Source organism: Peromyscus maniculatus, chromosome 23, assembly GCF_049852395.1.
Source record: "Peromyscus maniculatus bairdii isolate BWxNUB_F1_BW_parent chromosome 23, HU_Pman_BW_mat_3.1, whole genome shotgun sequence".
Lineage (NCBI taxonomy): Eukaryota > Metazoa > Chordata > Mammalia > Rodentia > Cricetidae > Peromyscus > Peromyscus maniculatus.
Genome location: NC_134874.1, coordinates 38,204,705 through 38,220,283, shown reverse-complemented (window position 1 = coordinate 38,220,283; position 15,579 = coordinate 38,204,705). Strand labels below are relative to the sequence as shown.

The window sequence follows — 15,579 nt, the reverse complement described above, 5'->3', positions numbered from 1 at the left end:
GGAGGAGTCACTCAGGGCTTCGATAGGTGTGTTCCCAATGCTGGAGCCGAGAAGTCATATCACAGATGGGAGGACGCTCCAAAACCTGAAACTGCCCACAAAGGACCAGGTGTTAAAAAAGGTCCAGTCAACAGTCTAAAAACAAAAACGAAACAAACCCCCATCTACATGGAATTCAATGCTCAGCAAAAACTGCCTTTCAAAACCGAAGCCGAGGGCCTGGAGGGATGGCTCAGCAGCTAAAGGCACTTATTGAGGCAGGTGGATCTCTATGAGTTTGAGGCCAGTTTGGTCCAGACCAGCCAAAGCTACATAGTGAGACTTTGTCTCAAAAAAAAAAAAAAAAAAAAAAAAAACACTAGCAAATTATAGGGAAAAAAGAGAATCTGATATACAGAGGTACCACACTATGTATTCAAATATTGTTTTAAGTGACAACAAAAAAAATCACAGAGCATATAAAGAAAAATATGCCACATTCAAAGGAAAAGGGGAAGCCCTCGGAGACTTTAGAGAAAGATGTGATGACAGGCTTCTAAGACAAGGAATTTAAAACAGTTATTTTAAAAATACCTAAAGTGAGCAGGGCAGTGGTGCTGCACACCTTGTGTGATCCCAGTACTCGGGAGGCAGAGGCAGGTGGATCTCTGTGAGTTCAAGGCCAGCCTGGTCTACATATAGAATTCCAGGCAGGTCAGCCAGGGCTATAGTAAGACCCTGTTTCAAAACAAACAATAAAGACATGATAGTCATTACCTGAAAGGGTTGGGGTGTGCCTGTCATCCCAGCACTTGGGAAGTGGAGGCAGGAGGATCAAAAGTGCAAGACCAAGCCAGGCATGATGGTCCACACCTTTAATCTCAGTACTCAGGAGGCAGAGGCAGGCGAATCTCTGTGAGTTCGAGGCCATCCTGCTCTATAAATCAAGTTCTAGTACAGCCAAGGCTATACAGAGAAACCTTGTTTCAAAAAAACAAACAAACAAAAAAAAAACCAACGAACCAAACAACAACAATAACAAAAAACCTAAAGTGTTAAAGATAAGAGAAAGAAGGCTCAGTGTGACAAGAAGGCTCAGTGGGTACAAGTCCTTGGCCCCAAGTCTGATAACCTGAGTTTGAACCCGCCTGGTGGAAGGAGACAACCAACTCCCAGATGTTGTTCTCTGACCTCTGTGTCCCTCCCAACAAAAGAAACAAAATCAAGAGAAGGAGTGACATATTTCCAAAGTGGAAATGTCAACAGAGACCCAGAAAACCTTTTACAAGAGAAATTCTAGAGAAAAAAATATAAGAACTTCAATGGAAGAATTCACAAACAGAATTCAGAGGCAGAGCTGAGCGAGCTGAGAACAGGTATTGAAAACAGACGACTGAAATGATCAAGTGTGAGGAAGAAGAAGAAGAAAGACTGAGAAGCAATCAGACACCATCAAATGGACCAAGGTGCATACTCTTAAAGGAGGAGTGAGATCACACAGACAATGGATAGCTCATGACTAAAAACATCCCACATTTAATGAAGACATGACTATGGGCATCAGAGAACTCCAAGAGGGATGACCCCTAAGAGAATTACACTGACCATCTTATACCACCCCCGGAAGACAGAGCCTCCAGAGTGTCACATTCAGGGGAGCCACAGTAAGACTAGTAGATTTCATACCAGAAATTTTGGAAGGCAACAGACCTTCGGGAGTCATCTCTATTCAAAAATGCTAAAGGAAAGAACCATCAAGCAAAACTAGAAGGAAATAATTTTATGTTTTTTTTTTTTTTAAAGATTTTATTTATTTATCGTGTATACAGTTAGTGTTCGGCCTGCAGGCCATAAGAGGGCACCAGATCTCATTGTAGATGGTTGTGAGCCATGTGGTTGCTGGGAATTGAACTTAGGACCTCTGGAAGAACAGCCAGTGTTCTTAACCTCTGAGCCATCTCTCCAGCCCCTAATTTTATGTTGTTTTAAGCAGAAGGAAAAAAGGAAAAAAATTTCAGGTTATAAAAACTCTTCTCTCCCAAAACAAATGTTAAAAATCATTTTCTGAGTGGGTCAGTGCAACCAATAAAACCAGTGACTGCTCATCTCTGACTCTCTCGCACTGATGGTCAGCAGAGCTGAAAAGAAAGCCCAAGCTTCACCGTCCCTGCCTCCAAGGAATGACAGGCTAGATTCCTGGGGTTGAAAAAACGGTTCTTGCTGCTTTGTTACCCAGGAAGTTGAATTCACATATGCCCAGCAGGGAGAAGAAAACACCCAACTATGACAGAGTTGAAACTAGAAGGAAAATAAGTTTATTTCCTCTTTCTCTTTCATGACTCATGTTCCTTTGACTTCATTCCATCCTCCTTCATCAAAATGTTAAGTCTTAAGTTATATTTTTTTTTTGACAAAATAAGATAATGGAGACTAACAAAGTGAAGAGGAAAGAAAACCTCTTCGGACATAGGAAAGCTGAAAGAATTCATGACCAGACCAGCAAACACAAGGAGCATTAAAGAGCGTTCTTGGAAGAAAAGGAGAATGCTGGCAGATGGAGAGGAGGTCTGTTTGGAGGAAAGAGGAATGCTGGGAAGATGTGTCTGCTTTCAAACGTCTCTTCAGAAGATAATTGACTGTCCAAAGCAACAATGACTGTACTCATGAAAAGGATAAGCACAGCCTGAGGATTGGAGAGGAAGAGATGGGAATAGAGTTTTAAAGTTCTAACACAGGACCACTGAGATGGCTCAGCAGTTAAAAGCAATTGCCACCAAGCCTGATGACCTGAGTTCTTCGATCCTCAGAACCCACACGTGTCCTAGACATGTACAAATAAAAAGTACTAAGTATTAAAATTCTATCACTTTAAGTGGCATGATATACCTTGAAGGTAGATTTGCCAAGTTAAGGAACCCAACTGCAAACCACTCTAATACCAATGACCTGTAGTTAAACCCAGAAGGGTATGGGGCTAGAGAGATGGCTCAGTGGTTAAGAGCACTGGCTGCTCTTTCAGAGGATCTGAGTTCAATTCCCAGCACCCACATGGCACTTCATGCCTGTTGTAACTCCAGTTCCAGGGCTTCTGACACCCTCACACAAACATACATGCAGGCAAAACACCAATGAATATAAAATAAAAATAAGGGAAATAAAGCAGAATTTAAAAAAAAAAAAAAAACTCAGTCCAGGGGCTGAGAGGTGACCCAGAGGTTAAGAGTGTTTGCTGCTCTTGCAGAGGACCTGGGTTCTCAGATCCATGAAAGGGAGCTCTCAGCCACCTCCAGTTCCAGAGGATCCAGATCCTTCTGGTTTCATAGACACTGCACATACATACATACATATACACACACATACTTGAAAATCTTCTAAAAAATAGTTCATCCGAAAGGAGGCAAGAAAAGGAAATGAAAACCAAGAACAGAACAAACAGCAGAATGAGCTGCATCCCAGACAGAGGCACGCTCCAGCCTTGTCAGATGGCTACAATGAGCCAGCTGTAAAGATAAAGACGTGACTGGGTGAAAAGGGAAAGCAGGGAGCTTGGTATCCCATGCTGACAGTGGTCAGTACTGGGCTAAATATTTCAGAGAGTGTCAGTCCAGACTCTTCCCCGCACCATGCAACCATCTTCTTTTTCCAACCAGGCCCCATGTCTTCCCAATAATGTGTCAAGTTACAAAGCCACCAGCAGATTAATCTGTTGATTCTATCTGAGCTCTCATAATCCCCTCATGCAGGGGCCCACAGAGACTCCATAGTGACGCCTTATTCCATCTTGACTCAGGGTCAGAGAGTCTAAGTTTTCTTTGCCTTGCAAGGCTGCATAATAGGATGTTTTGGCCAAAGGCATGGTTACCAGGTGTTTTATACTTCAAGGACTAATTACAAGATGCCTTTCCATAAAGTGTGTTTACCAGGTGTTTTGAAAATTAAGGAAGGGTCTACATTTGTTTGTACTTTATACCTTGACCTTGAAAAGGGAGGTCTTTTGCCTCTCCCCTTTCTGGAGTACAAAAAGCCCATTAGGAATAAACTCAGGGTGACTGTGGTATTGACCCAGAGCGCTCCCGATGCTATTCTGTGTGTCCGTCTTTTTCATCTACATCTCTATTTTTCATATCTATTATTTCTCAGTCTTCACTCCTCCCTTCAAGGACTGTTTGATAGTTGGGCTGGTCCCTAACACCTCACCTCTCAGTCAATGGTTCTACCATCTGGGGATCAATCTTCCAACACATGCTCCTTTGGGGGACACCTTACATCCAAACCAACACACAAGGTAAAGGGTGTTACCAGGGACAGAGTCTCATCTAATAGTGATAAAGTGGTCAACTAGGCAAAAAGAGAAAGTCCTATTGGCTATCCATATTATGATGAAGCTTTAAAGGACATGAAAAGACAAATAGAAAAAAAAAACAGGTAAGTCTGACCTGGGGTGCTGCCCAGAAGGCACAGTGCTTGTTCAGCATGCATGAAGCCCTGGATTCTATCCTTAGCACTTTATATATCAGGCATGGTGGTGCATGGTTGCAATCCCAACATTCAGGAGGTGGAGGCAGGAGGAGCAGGACTTCAGAGTCCTTCTCTGCTATCTATTAAGTCCAACATCAGCCTGGGCTACATGAGATCCTGCCTCAAAAGGAAGGGAGTGAGTGTATCATTAACGAAAGCTATTAGGATCCTGCCCAAAAGCTTTCTCCCAGGGTCCATGGTAGAATCCACAACCAGCTAGGAATCTACTTATCTGAGGGTATGAATAAATCTACGCATGCCATGCTCTTTCAGCCCGTCCACTTTATTGTTCTAAGTGTCTCCTAAATCTACAGCTTCTTTTCAGCTCTCATTCTTAGCTCCTCTCTTGCCTGACTATCCATACACTTCTCTGCTGGTCTCTCTTTGTTCTACCATGAGTCCCTGAGGTTTCCAGGTTTTATGCACATACAATCAGCAGTTCTCTGGCCAAAGCAAGGTCACAGAGCTTGAATTCTTTCAGGATCATAAAAAACAGATGAGAGTTTACACCAGTCAGTGACTGTCAGGCTTTCTTTATGACTCATGGAGGAGGTGACTCTTAAAAGCCTCAGTGAACTCTTAAAGGGAACAGGGTCAAATGAAAGAGAGAGACCTTAAATCAATTAGGGAAATCTAAGGAGGAAAAAAGGGGAATCCGTGTGTAATACTGCATTACTAAGTGTGGTTAGATAATGAGCTCATTAACAAACCAAGGTGAAAGTACAAGGAGTTAAGAATCTGTTAGTGTGAGGTTAGCTTGGGACAGCACTTTCCTATCTGCTGGTGGGGCACACTTGTTCCCTGTCTCTCAAAGGCTGTGAATCAACAATTTTAGACATGTAATTTATGTCCTTGGATGTCTAAGAATGACTCAAATGAGATACTTTCGCCTGGACACTTAACACTGGCCAAATGCCTGCCCATGAAGATAACTGCAGGATGGCAGGCATCTAAGTTTACACTGGGGAAAGGAACAGAGACCTGGTTGTGGGAAACAGGTTTTGACTGTGTGACTGTTTTCACACAGAACTGGGGGATGTTATCCAAATACCCCAAATGTACAGGGGAAGCTGTGCCTGATAAATGATCAGCCGCACTGTTAGAAGATCTTGGGAAAAGAATCAAATGGGAAAGCTACAATAGAACACAAGAAATGCACTGCAGGAAGCAGCTGATACATTCAAAAGGCAATAACACCAAAACATCTTATGTTTTGGCTTCAACCTGCACCAGAGCCCTTGGCTGTAATGGGTCAGCCCTGTCAGTGCCTGCAGAGTTCCTACTTCCTATTTCTGTGGCTCACAGCATGTGATCGATTTATATAAAATTATAGAGTGCCAAGTGATGCAGCAGAAAGCAGCCCGTCCCCCGGGAATGGGGAGAGGGAAGGATTTTGGAGTGAGGTCAGGGAAGTTGGGTGTGATAAGTGTGTTCACTGTCTTGTCTGAGGTGATGTTTCCCAGGTGTGGATACATGCTCATGGTGAGCTTGTTGCACATCAGTGACACCTCACCAAAGGATCACCTGTGTATGTGTATGCCCACACTTGTGTGCACGCGTGCACGGGAACCATACTGACACGCCTCTCCTCCCTCAGAGCGTCCACAGGAGCCCGAGTGCAATCACAAGCCATGACTCGGACGTCCACTTCAGCAGTGCCAAGTCGTCCTCTGACAAGATAGGCGTTCTACCTGATAGTAAAATCAGGAAATCAGAGGTTAGTTTGCGCAGGTCACCGTGTCCTGACCACACGGTTCGGTGTCAGTGACTACCCCGTGGCCGTTATGTGAAGAGCACCCTTCTGGGTTTCGAGGACAACCCTGGACGTTCCATCTCCTGCTGACCTCACAGACTGGTGTGGCGTGGAGAGTGGAGCAAGTGAACAGCAGCAGCCCTCGTTTTCAGGGTCCCCCCAGGTGTCCAACTCTTCCTAGGGGTCGACTCACTTAGAAGCCCCCCATGAACTTCAGGCCTTGTTGTTACTTCTAGGAGCAAAAAGGTTACATCGTTGCCTGTGGTCACATACCCAGCAAGCAGTGCCGCTGGGGGCTTGGGCCTCGGCAGTTTGATTCTGGAATCTGTCCCCGTCATTGTGAGCTGGACTCCTGCATACTGCCAGAGTGTGTGAAGGGCGTGGCTAGTGCAGAGTGAGATGGGGTGGGAAGCCATTGGAACGGCACGTCTTTTGGCAGACTATCTGGCTTCTCTGTTGACAAACCAGTTGGGAAAGCTCTTGGAAACATCATGGTCAGAGGATGCGAGGAGGGCTCGGGACCAAGGGGCTTTGGCGTGAAAGGGAAGGCGAAGGGGAGCCTGGGAGTTTGGGCTTGTGCCCCTGGGAGAATAGAGAGTTGCTATTGAGTATAATGTTGAAGACCAGAATCGGCAGGGATGAGATTGGAGGGCAAGGGTTACAGCTTGATTACGGACATGCTTCAGGTGCCTAGTAAAACATGTAAACAGTGACAGCAGGTAGTTGGGGACAGGGCGAATTCCAGATGGAGACAGGAGTATGTGTGCTACCACATGTCTGTGGTCATTAAACTATGGGGAGGGAAAGCCCCGCCAAGCCTGACTCCCTGAGTTGCCCGTGGGTCCCACATGGTAGATGGAGAGAAGGATCCCTGCAGGTTGTCTTCTGACCTACACACACACACACACACACACACACACACACACACACACACACACACACACACGACTTTCCAGTAGTGCTGGAACTAAACTGATATTTGTTCCTTTAATAATACAAATTGATTTGTTGTTTGTTTGGTTGGTTTTAATTATCTTAAACACTTTACTTTAACTTATTTATATGTTGTTATTTTTTTAATTTTATTTTGTGGTGCTGGCAGTTGAACTCAGGTCTAGTCCATGCTAGCAAGGTCTCTGCCACTGTGTGGGGGAGGGTATGTGTGTTGGGTTTTTTCCAAGAAGGTCTGACCCAGGGTGGCCTCAAGTTCCCTGTGTAAGAAAGGATAGCTGTGAAGTCTTGATCTTCCTGCTTCTGCCTCCCAAATGCTTGGAGTCTAGGCATGTACCACCACCACATGTGCCCAACTGAAAGTTTTTAAGTGTATTTTTATGTGTATGAGCGTTTTGCCTACATGTATGTTTGTATATGCTTGGTGCATACAGAAGGCAGAAGAGGACATTGGAATCCGAGGACTGGAGTTCTAGATGGCTGTGAGCGGCCATGTGTATGCTAGGAATCAAGCCTGGCCCCTTTGAAAGAGTCCAGGTGCTCCTATGTCTCTTCAGTTCCCTCCCCAAAATGCAGTATTTTCCAATTATGCATGTGTGTGCACATGTGAGTGTGGATGTCCACAGAGGCCACAAGAGGGTGGTGGATGTCCTGTAGCTAACATGGATGCTCAGAACTGAATTCAGGTTCTCCACAGGAGCAGCAAGTGCTCCTGACCCCTGAGCCATCTCTCTGGCTCCAAACTGCAATACTTTATTCAGTGGAAAAATAGTCAGATTAGGTCCTTGTCTCTCACCATGTGATGCCCAGGCCATCTCAAGACTTTGCCAATAAACAGGCTATTGCCAGATTGAACCTTGATCTTGGGATAGAACCCAAGCTCTAATAAGTTACTTTATAATTAAAAAAAAAATAGCCGGGCGGTGGTGGCGCACGCCTTTAATTCCAGCACTCGGGAGGCAGAGCCAGGTGGATCTCTGTGAGTTCGAGGCCAGCCTGGACTACCAAGTGAGTCCCACGAAAGGCGCAAAGCTACACAGAGAAACCCTGTCTCGAAAAACCAGAAAAAAAAAATAGATGAGGCAGGTGTATTGATACACATCCTTTTTGTTTGTTTTTCGTTTTTTCAAGACATGGTTTCTCTGTGTAGCCCTAGCTGTTCTGGGTCTAGCTCTGTAGATCAGGGTGGCCTCGAACTCACAGAGATCTGCCTGCCTCTGCCTCCTGGGATTAATGGCATGGGACACCACCGCCCAGTGTAATACACATCTTTAATTCCGGCACCTGGGAGGCAGAGGCAGGCAGATCTCTGTGAGTTCGAGTGCATTCTGGTCTGCATAGAGATTTCCAGGCCAGCCAGGGCTACACACTGAGACTTTGTCTCAAAAAAATAAAAATTAAATTAGTTCAACACAAAAACAAGAATATCCTCGCCAGCCTGGTCTGTAGTATTGAGTTGGAGGCCAGCCTGGGCTACATGGAGAGAACAAATAAATGAAACTAAAACAATCCAGCTGGGTGTGTTGGTGTACACCTTGAGCCAAGGGCTAGCCTAGACAGTCTCTAAACACAACAGAAGCAGAAGAGGAAGAGCCTCATTAACAATCCCCTGAGTACTTACAACGTAGAAGACTGCTTTTAGTTTAGAATGCTGCAGAGTAACATTTCCCTTGTGTTTTTTTTTTTTTAAAGCCCAAGCTCAAGAAGTCCCTTGAAGAAAAAGGCTCCAAAATGAACAAGTCTCAAGGAAGAGGGCTGGTGTTTATGTCTCCACATGGTGAGTGCTCCAGCTGAGAACCTTGGTGTGCACTTCTACATTATATAGTTACGGTCTATGGAACTTCACAGCATCTTGTGGCTTTGGGAGGCAGGGAGCACTACTCAGGATCGGACCTTGAGCGTCCCATGAACTGGACAAGGACTCTGACACAAGCTATAGTGCCCAGCCCTACGGTTCTGGGTCAGCTGTCTCTCAGCCTCCTCAGGCCTGAGAGGCTCCCTCTTAGAGGTGGGGACCACTGCTGGCCACACCTACAGCACTCAGCTTTCCTCTCTAGCCATAATCTCATCCCATTCCCACACTGAGATTGAGTTCAACTATGCAGCTCAGCTGGCCTGGAACTTACTATGTAGCCCAGGCTAGCCTCAAACTCACAGAGAGCTGCCTGCTTCTGCCTCCTGAGTGCTAGGATTGAGGGTGTGTACCACAACACCTTCCTGCACCTTCTTTTTAAAATTTATTTATTGAGAATGAGTTTTGTGTATCTCAGGCTAGCCTGCAACTCACTATGTAGCCCAGGCTAGGCTCTAACTTTAAATGTAGCTAAGGATGACTTTGAATTTCTGATCCTTTCTGCCTCCATCTCTCAAATACTAGAATAATAGGCATATGCCACTATACCTGTTTTGTTTTGTTTTGTTTTGTTTTGTTTTTTGGGTTTTTCGAGACAGGGTTTCCCTGTGTAGCTTTGCACCTTTCCTGGAACTCACTTGGTAGCCCAGGCTGGCCTCGAACTCACAGAGTTGTTGGCGATTGGTCTTCAGCTCTAGCTGTATTTTGGTTTGCCTTGTGCCCTGGCCCTTTCACAGTCATTGAATGCCCACTGTGTGTCAGCTACTGTGTTTGGCTGCTGGGTCGTCTGCTGTCAAAGCCGTTCTCTTGGCTCACATAATTCCACTTCCTCTGATGACCTCATCTGCATGGCTGTGACTTACCGTTTCCCAGCTAGGCTTCCCAGTTGAGTTGTAAGGAGCTATAATTCTTCATCTTCAGACTTGTTCTGACTTTAATATTGGAGTCTTGGGTTGTATATAATTCCATTCTCTGCAATTTATTTTTTGTGGTTCTGGGCATGGAATCAGGCCGTCACATGTGCTAGCAAATGCCTCCTATAATCCCGGCACCAACTCTTTAAATTTTAAAATTTGCCAAGTGACAAACAAGTTAGGGTTGCTCCAAAGGCTTCAGAGATGACCAGGTGTGGTGGGGCACACGTGTGATCTCAGCACGTGGTGGGTGGAGGCAGGAGAATCAGGACTTCAAGGTCCTTGTCAGCAACACAGTGAGTTCCTAACCAGCCTGGCCTACACAGCTGTCTCAACCCCACACCAAAAAGACTGGAAAAGTTATGGTGATCTGAAAGAATTCAGTATTATCTCGGAAAGAAAGGAAAGAAAGATGTGGGCTCCTGGGAAGTGTTTCGATCTCCAGTTCTCTAGAAGAATAACAAAGCTATTCTTATTTTAGTGGCACTCGGGCTCTGAATACGCAGGAAACAGATGGTGTCATGTACTTGTCCCAGATATCTAAATGCCACTCTGGCTGAGGCTGGAGGTGTCACTAGAGAATCTCTCAGTTCTGCCCATTCAGTCCCATTCACTTCATGAAGGGTAAGGAGTACTATTTGGGAATCTCTGATTTCTCCTTACATGTTTGACATGTCTGAGGAAATCATAAAATAATGCTAATTGGTAGGTCTTAATTTCAGTAAACAATACAAAAAATGGCATTTATGTTGGCAAAAGAATACACTGTTATTCTTGAGTAACAAAATAATTTCATAAATATGAAATTTATTAAGTTGTAGCCTCAAGTACGACATTTGGTGCAAACTCAGGGCCTGGAAAAGTTTTGGAAAGTCTCAAATTGAATGTGAGAAATGGTGTGCTGCCATACACTGATGAAGACATTCTTATTAAAGAGTCAGGGAACTGGGGAGATAGCTCTTTTGTTAAAAGCACGTTTCAGGGTTGGAGAGATGGCTCAAAGGTGAAGAACACTTGTTGCTCTTACAGAGGATCCGGGTTCAATTCCCAGCATCCACATGGTGGTTTGCAATCATCTGTAACTCCAGTTCCAGGGGATCCAATGCTCTCCTCAGACCTCTGTGGACACCAAGCAACTCATGTGGTACACATGTATACATTCAGATAAAACACACATAAAACAAATCTAATAAAAAAAATCAAATCTTTAAAAAAAATTTTTAAAGCACATAATTGCTCTGCCAGAGGACCAGAGTTGAGTTCCACACACAACTGCTTGTAACTCCAGATCCAGGGACTTTACAACCTATTCTGTATTCCCTCAAACGTGCACATACACCTCTCCCCCATATATATCATATCATATCATATCATATCTATCATCTATCTATCTATCCATCTATATGATACACACACACACACACACACACACACACACACACATATATATATATGTAAATAATATTTTTTAAAAAGCTTAGCATGGTAGTGTATACCTTTAATCCCCCAGCACAGAGGCAGGGGCAGGCAGATCCCTGTGAGTTCAAGGCCAGCCTGGTCTAAGAGTGAGTTCCAGGTTAGACAGAGCTACACAGTGAGACCCTGTCTCAAACAAAACAAATAACAACAAAACATTTCTGCTATTCAAGAAAAACTCTGACATGTGGGAGGCGGCTGAAAGGCAGGCTTAACAATCAGCCCTGGGCCCCTGGGCACTTGCTCCTCCCAGTGGTCCTGGAGTGCATTTTACAATGTCCTCAGTCCTGGCAGACTGCAGCGGCCCTGCATCACCACAGCGGACAGAGACACCACACACATGGTACTAATGTTTGTTCTTACTACACCCCATTGCAGAGAAATATGAAAAACCCAAAGATGAACAGAAAGAGAAACTCAACATGTGGGTGAACAACCTCTACGTCTTCTTTGTGAACGTGCTCTTCAGCGCCTACAAACGTGAGGAGATGCTCAAGGAGAAAGTGAAGGAAAACCGGCTTGAGGAAGCAGCACTGGCTCAGCAGAGGCAGATAGAGAACGAAGAGCTGGAAGCCAGGTAGGACAGGGTCCCCACCTGTCCGCTATGGTGCCTGCTCAGCGTCCTTTCCTGTCTTCAGGAGCTACCTGAAGCCAGGACCACAGGCTTACAGTGAAGCATCCAATGATGCCCTAGGACCACAGGCTTACAGTGAAGCATTCAATATCCTAGGACCACAGGCTTACAGTGAAGCATACTGTATACCCTACATGACAATGCCCAAGTCTCTAATGGCACAAAAGAGAAAGACCTGAGGACTTAGAGATGCAGCTCAGTGGTAGGCAGACACTTGCCTGATACATGTGAGGCTTGGATTTGGTCCCTAGCACTGGAAAAAGATTTTAAAAAAAAAAAAAAAAAAGCCCTCTGCTCTTCCCAGAGCTTCCAAAGCTTTTGTGTATTTTGCAGCTGGGTATGATGAAGCTTACAAGCTCAGCACTCAGGTGGGACAGAAGATATGATGACCTCACCAGACTTCTCTCTAGCTTCTTAGCTGCAGAGAAAAGCACCCCAGGTCACATTATCAACATGAAGGTGTTACCTGGAGGAACACTCTAAATACAATAGACCATTGTATTCACAAGCACTGCTGAAACAACATAAAAACTGGTTTTAGGGCTACCTAGGTAGTTCAGGGGGTAAGGGTGTGTACTGCTCTTACAGAATACTTGAGTTCAATTCTCAGCAGCCATGTCAGGTGACTTACAATCATCTGTAATTTGTGCTCCAGGGGATTCAACTTCTGGATTCTAAGAGCACCTGCACTCATGTGCATATAACCTTCCACCCCGTGCACACAAATAAACATAATTTTCGCTTGTTTCTTGAGACAGAGTCTCACTGTGTAGCTCTCTGGCTGGCCTGGAACTCACTATGTAGATCAAGTTGGCCTTGAACTCAGCGGGATACATCTGCCTCTACCTCCCAAGTACTGAGATTAAAGGTGTACACCACCATATCCAGCTACCGCATAATTTTTTTGTTTTGTTTTGGAGACAGGGTTTCTCTGTGCAGCTTTGGAATCTGTCCTGGAACTCTAGTAGACCAGGCTGGCCTAGAACTCACAGAGATCAGCCTGCCTCTGCCTCCCAAATGCTGGGATTAAAGGCGTGTGCTACCAGTGCCCAGCATAATTTTTTGAAAAATAAAAATAAAAATTTAAAATTGGTTTCAAATTTTCACAGGAAAAAACAGCTAAGTTCTCATTTTGATTTTTAGGCTGAACATCCTACGGGAAGAAGAGGCCAAGAGACAAGATTTCGATATTGACATCACTGTGCTCAAGGAGCCGTTAGAGACTCCATCCTCGCTGCCAATCCCACCCAGCCCTCCTAAAGAGGACATGGTTTCCACCCAGGCCAGCAAGACCAGCCCTGGCAAGAAGAAGAAGAAGTGAAGGTCCTGGGTGTCACGGTTGAGCTGCAAGGACAGGCAGACATAAAAGCTCTGTGACAGATGTCCCATAAAATAAAGAGCTCACGCTTAGCTTCGGATGTGAGTTTCTGAGATGCTCTCTTGAGTTTCTTGTATGGCTGCATCTGCAAAAGCCAAACTAAATGAGTATGTAGACATGCACATATCAGTAAATGTGTATTTTTATAAATACTTGGGAGATAAAGGCAGGAAACAGCTGCAAGTTCAAGGTCAGCCAGACTACACAGTGAGACCCTGTCTCTAACAAACACAGGGGTTAGAGAGCTAGCTCAGTGCTTAAGATCCTTGCTGCTTTTGCAGAGGATCTAAGTTCAGTTCCCAGCATTCACTCCGGAGCAGCTAACAATAGTCTGTAACGACAGCTCCAAGGGATCTTGCACCGTCCTCTGGACTTTGTGGACACAAGTAACATGTACACACAAAAATAAATAAATAATGTGTGGAGAGTGATAAAAGACATCCAAGATCTATCTCTGGCTTCCATGTGAGCATGCACAGGTAAGCACACCCATACACATGTAGATACATGCATACATACCTCACTCATGTGCACAGACATACACCCATGCACCATAAGCGCGCGCGCACGCGCGCACACACACACACACACACACACACACACACACACACACACACACTAAGATGGAGAGCAATATAGGAAGACACCAATATTGACCTCTAGTCTTCATACTCATATACTCATATGTGCTTTGCACATCTGCATACACATCTGCACAAACATAAATACATACACATGATTATAATACATACACACATACACAAATTAAGACAATGGCAAAGGAGTCAAAACCCAAAGGAAGTATTACACATTTGAATCTACATATTAGCCCTGCAAAGCTGACAGAGTCCCAGGGACCATTACCGTCTTGACCAGAAAAACAAAAGACCTGAAATTAGCAAAATAATAAAGCAACTCAACTAAAAGTTTGGATTAATACACAGACTCAGGAGCCAGAATGCAACAGAGAATCAATTTCTGTTTGCTGGAGCAAACACATGCAACTCCAAAGAACACATCACCGACAACTATGACCTCTTCAGGGGACACACAGAAAAGCCAAATTCTTAAGTTATGCACTGGCAGAGAAAAAATCATGATGGAAACTGAATTATTTTGAACCGAGGAGCAGTGAAGCTGATGCAAACTGATGAAGCTGCTTCCTTCCCCTAATGCAATAGGTTCGTGGCGGTTACGGCAAGCGGACTGCAGAGTTGCTTTGGGGTCTGGGAAATACCGTGCTCTTCAGACCCCTCAGCTAGTTTTCTCCAGACCCTGGGCTGTCCGGATCACCGAAATAGACTTAAGTAAAATTCCACCATATTTCACCTCAGCTTTGAAGAGATACAGGGCGTCATGGCTCTTAGGAGGGCCTCGTGACAAAGAGGGACAGGTTCTGGTTAGACCGTTGGGGGTGATCGTATCAGCACCTCACTGCTCTCCTCTCGTGAACAGGCAGACCCCAACGCTGAGCATCCCACACTGTCAGAATACTGACTGTTAGTTGTTGTTGTTGTTGGTTTTTTTAAGAAAAAAATTTTTTTTTTCGAGACAGGGTTTCTCTGTGTAGTTTTGGTGCCTGTCCTGGATCTCGCTCTGTAGACCAGGCTGGCCTCAAACTCACAGAGATCCACCTGGCTCTGCCTCCCGAGTGCTGGAATTAAAGGCGTGCGCCACCACCGCCCGGCAGATTTTTATTTTTAATTGTATGTGTGCACGTGTGTACATCTGAGTACAGGTGCCCAAGGAGACCAAAAGAGGGCATGAGAGCCCCTAGAACAGTGGTTCTCAACCTGTAGGTCGAGTGACCCTTTCACAGGGGTCACATATCAGATATCCTGGATATAAATATTTACATTATGATTCATAACAACAGCAAAACTACAGTTATGAAGTAGCAACGAAAATTTTTTTGTTTTGTTTTTTTGAGACAGTGTTTCTCTGTGTAGTTTTGGTGCCTGTCCTGGATCTCGCTCTGTAGACCAGGCTGGCCTTGAACTCACAGAGATCCACCTGGCTGTGCCTCCCGAGTGCTGGGATTAAAGGCATGCACCACTGCTGCCCCGCAACAATGAAAATAATTTTATGTTTGGGGTTACTACAACCTGAGGAACAAGGTTGAGA

At 44.8% G+C, this 15,579-nt stretch overlaps 1 protein-coding gene across 4 annotated transcripts in view; it reads left to right on the top strand.

Moving 5' to 3' along the window:
• LOC102919916 (radial spoke head 10 homolog B) overlaps nt 1-13,487 on the top strand; it is a 48,968-nt gene extending 35,481 nt beyond the window's left edge. For all 4 annotated transcript variants that reach the window (XM_042267864.2, XM_042267865.2, XM_042267863.2 and 1 more), the window contains exons 17-20: nt 6,095-6,214; nt 8,894-8,978; nt 11,822-12,020; nt 13,221-13,487. In XM_042267864.2, coding sequence (XP_042123798.1) covers nt 6,095-6,214; nt 8,894-8,978; nt 11,822-12,020; nt 13,221-13,398 — 582 coding nt within the window. In that variant the 3' untranslated portion in view covers nt 13,399-13,487. The remainder of the gene's footprint in view (nt 1-6,094; nt 6,215-8,893; nt 8,979-11,821; nt 12,021-13,220) is intronic.
• Nucleotides 13,488-15,579: the final 2,092 nt, after the last annotated feature.